This window comes from Alligator mississippiensis, chromosome 3, assembly GCF_030867095.1.
Source record: "Alligator mississippiensis isolate rAllMis1 chromosome 3, rAllMis1, whole genome shotgun sequence".
NCBI classification, from domain to species: Eukaryota; Metazoa; Chordata; order Crocodylia; family Alligatoridae; genus Alligator; species Alligator mississippiensis.
In genome coordinates this window covers 256762454-256775872 of record NC_081826.1, presented here as the reverse complement: position 1 = coordinate 256775872, position 13419 = coordinate 256762454, and the positions used below count along the sequence as shown (strand labels likewise).

General features: G+C 47.0%; 1 protein-coding gene across 2 annotated transcripts in view; it reads right to left on the bottom strand.

The window, feature by feature from the left end:
- SCAMP1 (secretory carrier membrane protein 1) overlaps positions 1-13419 on the bottom strand; it is an 82230-nt gene that overhangs the window by 26173 nt on the left and 42638 nt on the right. For both annotated transcript variants that reach the window (XM_019482161.2, XM_014594782.3), the window contains 3 exons: positions 7465-7563; positions 7087-7198; positions 449-577 (listed from right to left, as the gene is read on the bottom strand). In XM_019482161.2, coding sequence (XP_019337706.1) covers positions 449-577; positions 7087-7198; positions 7465-7563 — 340 coding nt within the window. The remainder of the gene's footprint in view (positions 1-448; positions 578-7086; positions 7199-7464; positions 7564-13419) is intronic.

Here is a 13419-nt window from a genome sequence, read left to right as displayed (position 1 = left end):
GTTAAGAAAAACGTTTCTTAAGTGGATTTTAAGGAACAGCAATCAAGTTTTTAAACTAAAATTGTTTGACAATGAGGATGATATTTAAAAAGGCACATGCTAGAGCAGCTCTATATACAAGTTAAGGTAATTTTTCCTTATATAACATCTAATTATTTTGATTACTTTTAAAATTAAGTTAGAAAGATTTCTATTATGTTTTTCTGTACCACCTTTTACCAAAATATCTATTTTCTTGCAAAGGGAAAAAGCTCTTTTAAAATGTGGAATCCTGTGCACAATGTTTAATAAAGAAATAAATATGTAGTCTCTCAAAATCACAACTATCCAAAACACAGATTTTTTTTTTTCAATATCCCATTTTACATAGACCTGTTGACAGCCAAAATGTAAATGTAAAAATAAGGTGTATATAATGTTAAAGTTCGAGTAGGTTTTTTTTACTTACACATCCACAAATAGTACATAATCTTTACTGTCTTCTGGAATTCTACAGGAATGTCTACTGAAAAATCTTGGTAAAAACATGGACCCACTGGAAGATTCTCAGGCAGAGGTGGCCAATTATTTTTCCTGCCTACGAGAGGGAAAAAAAAAGTGTTCATAATAAAATGTTAGTTTTCTATTTTTCTTTCTGCATACAAAGATATCTGCTTATTAATTCAGTAATTACTCTGTTCTCAACTAAGTTTACATACACTACAGAAGAGATTTCTGAAGTGCCCTGAATTTACAACGTAAGTGTAAATGTCCTTTTTCCAGTCCAGGGGAGTCAAACTCATGCACTATCACAGGCCAGCTGAGGGTTGCTGGGTAGTCTGTGTGCTGGACTGGAGTAGATCGCTCTGTGCAGTGCCCACAGTGACTGCAGAAACTGCACATGCACATGAGGCCAGCGCAGGGCACTTGCTGCCTGAAGCATGGGGGCTGGACCTAGCACTGCAAGCAACACAGAGGGTCTAGCTTGGGGCATGGCAGGCATGCTGCAAGTCATGGGCAGTATACGCCCTGCGCCAGTGCTACTTGGTGAGCCTTGGGGCCTTGACTGGCTGTGCACCCTGCACACAGCACAGGGCAGATGGGATACATGTTCTATATGGCATCCCCCCAGACTAGCCCTTCATGCTGGTTTTGACATGGCCTATTCTGGACCAGCCTCAGAACCAACATAAAAGGGCAGTCCAGCGGGGTGCAGCATGCAGTACGCACCTCAGACTGCCTCGTGATGCATACAGGGCATGCAGTACAGGGTCCAGCCCACATGGCATGCAGTACACAAGGCTGGGACTCAGGCATGGGGTCAGCCCAATAACTCAAAGACCAAATCACGTGGCTTCCCAGGCTGAATGCTCGACACCTGTTCTAGTCCATGTTCAGCAAGGTCCTAAAAAACTGGCAAACAAGAAGCATCCTCTACACAGTGTCCTAGGCTAGTGGTCAGCAACCTAGGGCCTACAGGCCTGACCAACCTGTGGGGCTGAAGTTTTATTGGTATTTGGCAGCAGAAGCTTTGCCTATATTACATTGTGATGCCCTGCAGCTGGGCAGCCAGGAGAAGCAGTCAAGGGACAAAAGCTAGGTCCCAGCACCAGCCTGCCTCAGACCAGAGACAGGCCATTCTGTCATGCCACTAGAAAAAGTTGCTGACTGCTCTCCTAGACTGACTGAGATGACCAGTTCTGAGAAGCGTACCTATTAGGGGGTGTGCAAAGCATGCGGTATTCGATTCAGATTTGGCCCAATTTGGGGGACAGTGATTCCATTTGCTGATTTGGATCACTGTCCCGATTTGATTCGGCTGAATCTGAAGATTCAATTCCGATTTGGAGAATCAGCGATTCAGCCATAGACACAGTTTTATGTTTTTTCTATGTACCTCAAGGTACTAGGTGAGGCAGCAGCAGACCTAGAAGTAGACCAGAAGTACTTTTGGTCCACTTCCAGGTCTGCTGCCAAGCATGCAGGGACCTTCCCGTGCTCCTGTGGGAGGCTTCATCCACCCCACCATCTCAGCGTACACAAGCCACGCCTGGTACATAGATTCATAGATGTTGGGGTCGGAAGGGACCTCAATAGATCATCGAGTCTGACCCCCTGCATAGGCAGGAAAGAGTGCTGGGTCTAGATGACCCCAGCTAGATACTCATCTAACCTTCTCTTGAAGGCTCCCAAGGTAGGGGAGAGCACCACCTCCCTTGGGAGCCCGTTCCAGACCTTGGCCACTCGAACTGTGAAGAAGTTCTTCCTAATGTCTAGTCTAAATCTGCTCTCTGCTAGCTTGTGGCCATTATTTCTTGTAACCCCCGGGGGCACCTTGGTGAATAAAACCTCACCAATTCCCTTCTGTGCCCCTGTGATGAACTTATAGGCAGGCACAAGGTCGCCTCTCAACCTTCTCTTGCGGAGGCTAAAGAGGTCCAGGTTCTCTAGTCTCTCCTCGTAGGGCTTGGCCTGCAAGCCCTTAACCATAAGAGTGGCCCTTCTCTGGACCCTCTCCAGGTTATCCACATCTCTCTTGAAGTGCAGTGCCCAGAATTGCACGCAGTACTCCAACTGTGGTCTGACTAGCGCCCAATAGAGGGGAAGTATCACCTCTTTGGATCTGTTCGTCATGTATCTGCTGATGTACGATAAAGTGCTGTTAGCTTTTCTGATGGCTTCGTCACACTGCCAACTCATGTTCATCTTGGAGTCCACTAGGACTCCAAGATCCCTTTCCGCTTCCGTGCCTCCAAGCAGGTCATTTCCTAGGCAGTAGGTATGCCAGACATTTTTCCTCCCTAGGTGCAGCACTTTGCATTTCTCCTTGTTGAATTGCATTCTGTTGTTTTCTGCCCATTTGTCCAACTTGTCCAAGTCTGCTTGTAGCTGTTCCCTGCCCTCCGGCGTGTCCACTTCTCCCTACAGTTTTGTGTCATCCGCAAACTTGGACAGAGTACATTTCACTCCCTTGTCCAAGTCGCTGATGAAGACATTAAAGAGTATCGGTCCAAGGACCGAGCCCTGCGGGACCCCACTGCCCACACCCTTCCAGGTCGAAACCGACCCATCCACTATGACTCTCTGGGTGTGACCCTCTAGCCAATTCGTCACCCACCGGACTGTGCAGTCATCCAAGTCACAGCCTCTTAACTTGTTCACCAGTATGGGGTGGGATACCGTATCGAAGGCCTTCCTGAAGTCTAAGTATACAATATCCACCCCTACTCCTGCGTCCAGGCGTTTTGTAACCTGGTCATACAAAGAGACTAGATTAGTTAGGCGTGATCTGCCTGCTACGAACCCGTGCTGGTCTCCCCTCAGCATAATTTGTCCTGCCGGGCTCTCGCAAATGTGAGCCTTGATAATTTTTTCAAAGACTTTGCCAAGGATGGAGGTGAGACTGACTGGCCTATAGTTGCCTGGGACCTCCTTCCTCCCCTTTTTGAAAATGGGGACCACATTGGCCCTTTTCCAGTCCTCCAGGACTTGGCCCGTGCACCACGAGCATTTGAATATTCCCGCCAGTGGCTGTGCAATGACGTCAGCCAGCGCCTTCAGTACCCTCGGATGGAGCTCATCCGGGCCTGTTGACTTAAAGGCATCCAGTTCCTCCAAGTGACTCTGCACCATCTCAGGGTCTACGCATGGTAGTCTGGCGCCTTGCTGCTGCCTCAAGGTACATAGAAAAAAACCCCATAAAGCTGTGTCTATGGCCGAATCATCGAATCTCTGAGTCCATTCAGAGGTTTCCAAATCGATTTGGAGAAATCAACAGGTCTCCTGATTTGATTTGGAGATTCAGCTGCTGAATTGGGCCAAATCCCCTCCTATCATGCCCTTGTCTTCTTCTCAGGCTTTTCTTAATTCTATACCTGTGAGCAAAAGACTCAGAACTACGCGCTGTCACAGCACGGGTTTATGGTTTGAGCTTTCCTTTTCATGCCCAAGTCCAAAGAAAAGCTGTTTATCAGGTAAGCTGTTCTCTACTATGATGCAGCAAGAAATTCATTGACATCAGAGGCTTACACCAAGTTTTAGATAACTTCTGAAAAACTGTGTTATGAAGTGAGGGTACTGCTAAATAAAGACGCAGAACAAGTCACAGCCTGGATTTCCCACAGGATGGCCCAGTCATGAGCTAAAGAAAAAAAATTACCACTTTATATCACCACAATGATCACTTGTTCATTTTTTTCTGTCTTTCTATTTATGTTTTATTTTCCAGTGTTCTTATTTATCACTCCTCTCACAAATATTTTAGAGATTTAATCACATAGCCCTTTGTGAAAAAGTGAGCTAGAGCATTAGTTCCATCAGAATTCAATCTGTAAGTGTGGTGTATTCAAATTCACAGGTGCAACAGAAAATCATCCTAATGACACTCAAGTTGTTGATGACTAAATAACATTAGTGTTGCTGTTTTTAATTTGGTAATTTTTTTTTCAAAATACTGAACTCATGGCTGAGACCACTCAATGAGAGCACCTGACATCAAAGGCTTTCATGTTTTGTCTCCATCTACTGATTGAAGAGAACTATAATCCATGACCCTTGTCCAGGTGTGCAAAAAAGTGCATTGAGTTAACACTATTCAGTCTAACATTGTTTAATTAATATCAACCCGCCTATCTCCCCAATGCAAACAAAGCCAGTTACCATGACTTCAAATGAATCAGCTGGCTTCCTTTCTGGGCTTTTCAATATTGTTACGCTAAAAACAATGAGCTAACAATACAAAACCACCAAGATATACTTCAAGTGGCTGGACCGCTATGGAAGAGTTGTAAGAAAAACCAGTTTAATAGAGATGAAAACATCCCCTTTTTCACATGATTCCCGACCTGCTGCAACTGCTATGCCAAACTTCCCCTTTTAATCCTTAAGAACTAACTTTTCTCTTTCCACTAATCGTAAAGGATCTGACAGTTCCTTCAGATATACCTCATTAGTGCTGATGACTGCAGCCAACTGATATTCTAGCTCAGAGTTTCTCAAAATAGACATACCCCTCATGGTATGAGGTAAATGTCTAGAGTGTACATAAAGACATCCCTAGCACACAAACACATCTGGAATCCCAGAGTTCCTTGTTCCTCAGGATGTAGCTGAAAGGAACAAGGATATTCCTGAGGTCTAGAAGGGACATGGAGGGCAACCAGGGTATGCCAGTCCATCAATAAAAACTAATCAGAGAAGTAGATGAGGAGCAACATGGAGGAGGGTGAATTTCAGAATTCTATATACATATATAAAGGGCTTATTCTGTCTGCCTGTGCATGTCTCTCCATAATGCTCTTTAAATTCAAATAGCTTGGAAAAAAAACAAAACAAAACGGTAAGAGATAGGCAGACAAGATTTCTTTTGGGTGCATCTGATATCTTTTATTAGACTGATTTAAATAGTTGGGGGAAAAAATTTTAGCAAGCTTTTGGGTTTAAAAACCCTTCGTCAGGCTGAGGAAGTCTCTGCAGTTGGTGTGCGCTCTTCCTGGATGGAAATTTCTTTGCCAAACCATTGCATTTGTTTAGTGACTATGTCAGGATGATCCCACCTTCCAGAACTTGGGAAAAAGAAGTCAGAGGCCAGGGCTGTTTCTACTGAGCTCCTCCCAGGAGGGCGCTGGGAGCCTGGCACAGTAGGGAGGGCAGAGGAAGGGGTCAGCTGAGGAAAAGCAGGAGCCAGGCAGAGGTATGAGGCAGTGGACGAACAGCAGTGGCCCCATCTTGGGCCCCAAGAACGGAAGGAGGCACCCAGGAGCAGCGTGGAAGCAGCTTGAGGGTGTATGCGGCTGTTGCGTGGCGCAGAGCTTGCCAGGCCTTGCCCAGCAAAGAGGTGCGCGGGCAGCAGCATTGGTAGGTCCACATCCAGCCCGCTGGATGAGAGCAAGTGCAGGAAGGGATTGGTATCTTCAAATGCTCAGCCTATTTTATTTAAGTGTTATAAATATTTATTTAATAAATATAAAAAAGTAAAATGTTTGTTTTTGTTATTTGAAATTCACCCGCCATTCTTGACGGGCAATTTGCTGGTACACAACTAATGAATAAAGACAAAAAAATCCAGGAGAATTGAGAGATTTGGGAGAGCACTGTAGAAAAAAAGAATAGAACAGTTGAAGAAAAAAAATAAAAAAGGAAGAGTGGTGATAGCAGGAACACTATTATTTACTTATACTTTTTATTTAAAAAGTCCACGCTCTTAAGGATGTGAATTCAGCAGGTGACTGATAAAGTTTTCACATTTTTTTTTTTTTTTTTTTTTAATTCTGAAAGTGTTTTGCCATATGAGTTCCACAGTAGCCTGTGTTTCTAAAGGCTTGGCTATACTGCAGGCCTGGTGCTGCCACCACTGCTTTGCCTAGGGCATCAGAGCCCCATAGTGGAGACACAGCAGAAAGGGGTTTTTTTGAGGGCTTTACTACACACACCCACCTTCCTGAATGACAAGCTCTTCTCCCAGCACTGCTATATCCAGACAGGAGGTTGTGCTGGCAGCACAAGGGGAATTGATCTGCTCATGTCCCTAGCCAAAGCAACTGTACTATAGTAGTACTGACTGTGCTGAAATTTAGTTTTAGAAAGTCAAATGCTGGTAGCCCAGACCTGCAAAAGATCATGCAAATTCAGCATTGTATATTTCTTGGGTTATTTCAAGCGTTAGACTGAACTCATCCCTTTAAAAGCAGAATATCCCCTCATGTCACCTTCTAGCACAAAGTCCAGTTTCACCCTGACAATCATTCCTCAGGATAGTCAAGTTCTCTCAAAGTACAGAATCAGAAAATTAGGGTTATTTATAAGAAGGACACTAATGGTGCTACCTAACACTTAACTTACTAAATATGGCCTAGAACCAAGTGATGCAGTATAGTACTCATGCACCAAAAGTTAAGTTCTATAAAATTCACAAAAAAATCTCAAGAGCAAACTGCTGGGCAGTTTAGCAACATAAAAGGAAGGCCCATTGGATTTTCTTTTCCCAAACAAGACTTTTCCTTAAAAAGACTACTTCATCTGTTTAAACTTGCAAGCATAATACAAGAGAAATGTACACGTTTACCATTTTTAAATACTTTTAGAGAACATTAATATTTAGATGCATACCCCCCTGTTGACTGAGACTCTGCATCTCCCTTTCCCTGCGATCTAGTTCGGCTGCTTTTCTTTCTAGTTCTTCTTGGCGCTTCAGCAGCTCTGCCTGGGCCAATGCATGCTCCTGAGGTAAAACAAGCATCATTTGATAATCACAAAAATACACAATAAAAATAATATTCCAAGCATGCCATCTCTAATTATGCTGCAATCTTAGTTACAAATCAAGTCCGACAATTTGCCACACAAACCGTGCTTATTTGTGCAAGCCACTAAAAAGGAAACTGATGGTGACTTACAAAAAAACCCAAAAAACAAAGCAGATGCTTGCTTGTATGCAATTAAAATTTAATTTGCAATGAACCCATTTCCAAAATGTTATACACAGACCTTTGCAATTTGTGTGTAAGCAGGTGGTTCTTCTGTTGGTTTCATTATAGCTGGCTGTGTACTAGGTGCACTAGGCATTTTCGTATTTCCTGGAGGAGGCTATGGAAAGAAGTAGGGAAAAAATTATAAGAAGGATTTCTTACAAAAGGATGCTTCATATTATGGAAGATTAAGAGCTCATACAGCTTTATTAGTAAAGGAGTTACCATGTATGAAGAGTCTCAGATTTAGACCTTATCTATCATATTTACTCAATTAGAAGATGAGGTCCGTCCCCCCCTTACCACGTGGAAGAAAGACCTTTGCCTTACACTCCAACAAGTCAGTGGGGGACAGGTAGCTGCTGCAGCGCTAGGCCCAAACCTGGGGTTGGGGCTGCAGCTGCTGTTTATCCCCTGCTGTCTCTGCACACCCTGCCATTCCTCCTCTACAGCCCCGTCTCCCCTCACTACACCATTTCTCCCCATCCCTCACCCTCTGTTGCACTACTCCTTACCTTTGCTCTATGCCAGCAGGCTCCGTCCTCACTGCATCCTACAACACAGAGCATATGCTCCAGCCTGGCACTGTAGCAACAGTGCCAGCTCTGCACCAGTGCCACAGGGCTGAGCTGGAGCCATGTTCTGCACCCCAGGCTGAAGCAAGGACAAAGCCTGCTGGTGCTGAGCAAAGGGGGAGGGGGGGGGCAGCACAATGGGAGCTAAGTTGGGGAGCAGGCAGCAGAGGGCAAGCTTCCTGCCTCACTGCATGCCCTACTGGCCCCCTCATCACTTCTCTACCCCCACTACCTGCAGTGTGGGGGAGGGGGAAGGAGGCAGGAACGGGGACAGAGATGACAAACTTAAGATGATCCTCCAATAAACAGATTCTACACATGGAAAATTATTTACATATTTTCCATTTATAGAATCTAATTATTGGGTGGTCACCTTTAAAAAAAAAAAATTCGGGGTTGTCTTGAATTTTGTTAAATACAGTATTCAAAGATGAGGACTACTTATTATTATAGGACTTGCTTCCTAACACACTTGTATCACCTACTTAGATAATTAGTGGGATCATATACCAATTTCATTTTTTTCTAATCGATGAAACTTGTGCTGTTTCCATAATCTGTTATTTAGTATGTCAGAGGCACTTGTCATTTCCTGGCTATCACCATGAAGAAATGGTTGCATCTTGTTCTCAAATAGCTCACAAAATAAACCTGTAACTCCCCTCCTGTTCACATCCAAGTCTTTCAGTCTTGCCACAGCTCTTTACCATATGCATTTTGAAATTGATACTCATCAGAGCAAGGTAATATACACTGGCCAGAGCAAAGTTGTCAGCTGAGCTTTGCCAAAGCAGTTCAATTTAATAGTGGGATCACCTTTTAGTTTACTTTTAAAATACTCTTAAGCAGAGTCTGCCACTCAGACCCTTTTGCGTTTCATATTTAGGATGTGAATTACTTCCCTGCATCAAAAGATCCACTGACAAAAAACAAATAAGTACCTGACTTTAATAAGAATGTAATCTAAAACAAAGCTATGGTGAAACTGTGCTGCTTGAATTAATTGAATTTAGACCAATTGGAATGAAACTACGAACAAGACATTTGTGACCAAAGGAAAACACAAGCCTGAAGAATGACCTGGCCTCACTTACACATACCCTTATCCCCAGCTGCCTGAACTGCAACAGTGAATGTAACCAGGCATGAACCCAGCAGACCTTAGTAACTACCCCTGCTGCAGAACATTGCAGTGCATCTCCTCAACAACATAACCTGGAAGTGCTTGCAGCAGCTCATCCTTCACTCTCTACATCAGGTTCCTTTAGCATACCGAGTATTCCTGGTGCTCAATGGCCTGAACTCAACGCATCTTAAAGGCTGCTCATGGCAATGATCAAAAGACCATGGCTGACAATTTCAGCGCACGAGAAAACTTTCTACTAATTTTTACACTACAATCAGTCATCTTCTTCTGTGAAGAAAAAAAAAAGTAAGCCAGTCCAAGCCTGTGGAACAAGCACTATATAGTATACACAATATTTCCCTGAAGAGATGAAAAACCAAGGGGGAGGGGGAGGTCTCAAGCAACAAAGCATTCAAATACTCAAATAATATAGTAATGAAAGGTCCAAAGCACCACAGAAATCAAAGCAGTATGCACTACAAACAGGAAAGACTTTGATTCTAGAGACAGCAGGTTTTCTAGATGTCATAGACATTAGGGCTGGAAGGGACCTCATGAGAGCATCAGGTCCAGCACCTCACCCAAGGGGCGAGAAGCCAGCTGGGGTCAGATGACCCCAACAAGATAAACATCCAAACACAACTTGAACGTGTCCAGAGTAGGTGCTTGCACCACTTCTGGCGGGAATCCATTCCAGATTCTGGAGACTCAGACAGTGAATAAGTTTCTCCTTATGTCCAGTCTAAAATGGTCTTCCAATAGTTTGGAACTGTTGGACCCAGTCTTCCCTAGGGAAGCCCTGGTGAACAGGCCTTCTCCCAGGTCCTGATGTACTTACAGGCTGCCACCAAGTCCCTCTTGGCCTACTGAGCCTCCTCTTCTAAAACAGATGTCTTTTCCTGTGAATAGCCTTTTAACATGATCCACTGCTTTGGCCCATCCTCCTTCACCTCTCCCCGAGTCAGTCTTATTAGCTTAAGTGTCCTAACTTCCTTCTTCACTATTTATCTCTTCTCTCAGGCTTCCTCTGATATTTTATCTCAGAATTAAAATCCTTATTTTATAATACAAGTGATTTTAATAAACCAAATCCTATTAGCAATGCTGCTGCTGGCCAAATCCCTTTCCTGCTGCTGAATTTACAAGGATGGAGTGCTAGTGGCATTAATCCAGGGGTGGGCAAAATATGGCCCACGGGCCAGATCCAGCCCGCCAGGCCAGTCTACTTGGCCTGCAGGGCCCCTTAAAAAAAATTAGAAAATGAGTATTTATCTGCCCCTTGCTCCTGTCAAAGATGACATGAAACAGGGGCAGTAGGACCCAAAGGAAGCCATGGCAGGCTCCTGCAACAGCAAGGCCCACCAGCCCCACCCCTAGCCAGAAGCCCGTGCTTAGCAGGGGCTTCTGGCCTGCAACTAAGGGGCTGCTCATGTCTGTGCTGGTGTGAGAAATTCAGGTGGGGGCAGGGGAGGGCAGGGCAGGAGAGGACCACAGCAAATCACCCCGGTCCTTGGGGCCCGGCCAGCTCCTGCTGAGCCCCATAGTCCAGCCATGCAGCTGGGAGCCATGTAGTGCAGAGCAGCCACCGGTGGGCGGGCAGGAAGGTGGGGAAAGTAGTGGAAGTGAGCAGTGTGCAGGACCTGCACCAATGTCACAGGGCCAGGACTGGCAGGGCCCAGAGCAAGGCAGCAGGAGCACAGGGCATGGGCTGTTAGGGGTCTGTGGAGCTGGGCTGGGCCACACCAGGAGGGACAGGGGGGGGAGCTGAGTGGGCTCCACAGAGTCCCTGCCAGCCAGGACCCTACATTCCTGCCACCCTGCTCTGGGCCCTGGCACTGGCACCAGGAGACCAGCACAGGCACTGAGCTCCTGCCCGGCTGCTGCTGGCTCCCACATGCCCACTCACTCCTAGTGCCCCTACCCCAGCCCCAGGGTACAGGAGGGGACAAGTGCGCAGCCCCAACCCCGCATGCTCCACACTTGCCCATTCAAGCTGAGCAGTGGCGGGGGGGAACAAACTGCTGCTCAGAGCAGGCTCCAGGACACTGGTGCAAGCCCCATGCTCTCACTCCCCCCATCTCCGCTCTTTCCCCACTTTTCTGCCCACACTCTGTAGTCCACTCTGCACTACATGGCTCCCATACCCACATCCATACCCCGCCCTCCCCCCCCACACATCCCCACAAACCCCATGCCCACCCACCCATGGCCCCCTGGCCTGAGACCCCTGCACACCTCACACAAGACAGGAGTAAGACTGCATTTTGTGATTTTATGCAATCACTTCTGCATATATAGCACAAACACACACAAATCAGGACAAAAATATATTTAAATTAAAATATATTGTTATGGGTGTTTTGATTTTTAATAAAAAAATTTGTTCCCTCCCTCCCCACAAGATGGCAAACCCTCTTCCCCAAAGGAGTACTTCCAGGGGTTAAGAGAGGGACTTCCAGTGGCAAAGTTCAGAGTTTAGGGCTGGGACTTCTAGTCCCAAGATGGTGACCAAGGGGTGGGGCACTTGTCAAGAGGCAGGGCTACCCATGTGGCTCTCAACAGCTTGCCAAAACTCAGTAAGTGGCCCTCTGCCCAAAATAATTGCCTGCCCCTGCATTAATCTCTAGCACTGGCCATGCTGACACAGCAGCTCTGGAAGCCACAATAAGAAGCCCTGTGGACCACATAACCTAATGCTGCAATATCTCTCAGACCAAATGAAGCCCTATAAGCTGGATGACCTACCTTCACAAAGCAACATAGCAGCTCTGGCAACCATAGTCAGAAGTCCAATGGGCTGGATCTGACCTGTGAACTGTATGTCACATGTATGTCCTATGTCAGGAAATCCAGGTATCAAAAAACTGTGGAAAAAAGTGGGGCAAGGCATGCTTCTGTAGCATACCCTGAAGCAAGTGGAGATGGGGTCCTCCAAAAAGATGCTCTAGCAGGTACCCACACTGTCTCTATGGCAGCCCCTTGGCCCAGTGTTGTAGCACACTGACTCAGCATGCAGGGCAAACTGGAATGGTGAAGGCTGAAATGTGACTGGGTCTCAGGCTCTGTCCCAGCTAAGTAGGGACCGGGGGGGAGAAGGACTGCATCACAGCATGGGGTCCTGTAGGATGACTGTGATCTCCCCAAGGCCCTCTTACCGTGCCAAGTTGGCCCAAAGGGCACCCTCAATTCTCGCCTGCCATGTCTTTGATGCTAAGATAATAGGGAGGCTGCCTTTACGTTGTCTTGGACATGGTTCTGCTGTACTCACTGACCCCGTGGATTCCTGAACCCCTCGTGGGTCCCATTCTACAATGGGTGTTTCAGGGCACCCTAGCCTTATAGGCTACGAATGGCTCCAACCACCCCTTTACCACACCCCAATCCTCGCAGATGCAACTGATGTTGTTTGGTCTGGGCCTTGTTATAATGCGGCCCCCTGGTCCTCTCTGGCGCTCGGGCTCTTGCACTGCGCCCTCTCTGGCACCAGGGTTGGTGCACCCCAAATGCTGCACCCTCTCTGGCGCCAGGGTCCCCACACTACCGTGGGTCCCCTATGGAGGCCTCCTCCTTCCCCTAATAGCCTTACCCAAGCCACCTGTCTTACACAGTAAACAAAACACAAGCCCCTCAGCTATAACAACATCATGCAAGCCACCCCAGGGGTGTTCCATCCCTCACCAGTGTCAGAGGCTGTACCTGCAGTCAGACCTCTCCCCTTTGCTTGCTCTGGGAGAGCTCCTTCCCCCTTGGCTGCCAGCAGGGAATTGCCATCCTGGCCTCAGCCCTGGGGTTTATATGTGGGCCAGGCCCTGACCCTTCCAGTCAGCTGACCTCTGGCAGGTATGGGAGGTGTGGGCCACTAGCTCCCTCTGGTTGCCCTGGTAACCAACAGCTGGGGCTCCCCACTCACTGCTAGGGCTCTTTCCCCAGCAGTTCCACTCTACGGAGCAGGGCACTTAAGTGCTCTACAACAGACTGTATGGGTGATGGGCTGTTCAGGAAGGGTTGGTCCCCTGCCTGCCCCACCTCATGGCCCACTGCAGCAGCACCAGCCGCCATCAGGGCACTTGGGGCTCTCAAGGCAGAGCCCCCTGTGGCGCAGGGCAGCGCAGTACAGCACAGCCCTGGCCGCCTGGCACCCGGCTCCACCTGTGCCCAGTGTCACAGGCCTGGCCCTGCCCAGCCTGGAGCCATGTGCCTTCAGGCAGCACTGGGCTGCTCAGGCTGTCACCCAGGGTTCCGGCACCACTCATAGGGGCTACACATCTTCCAG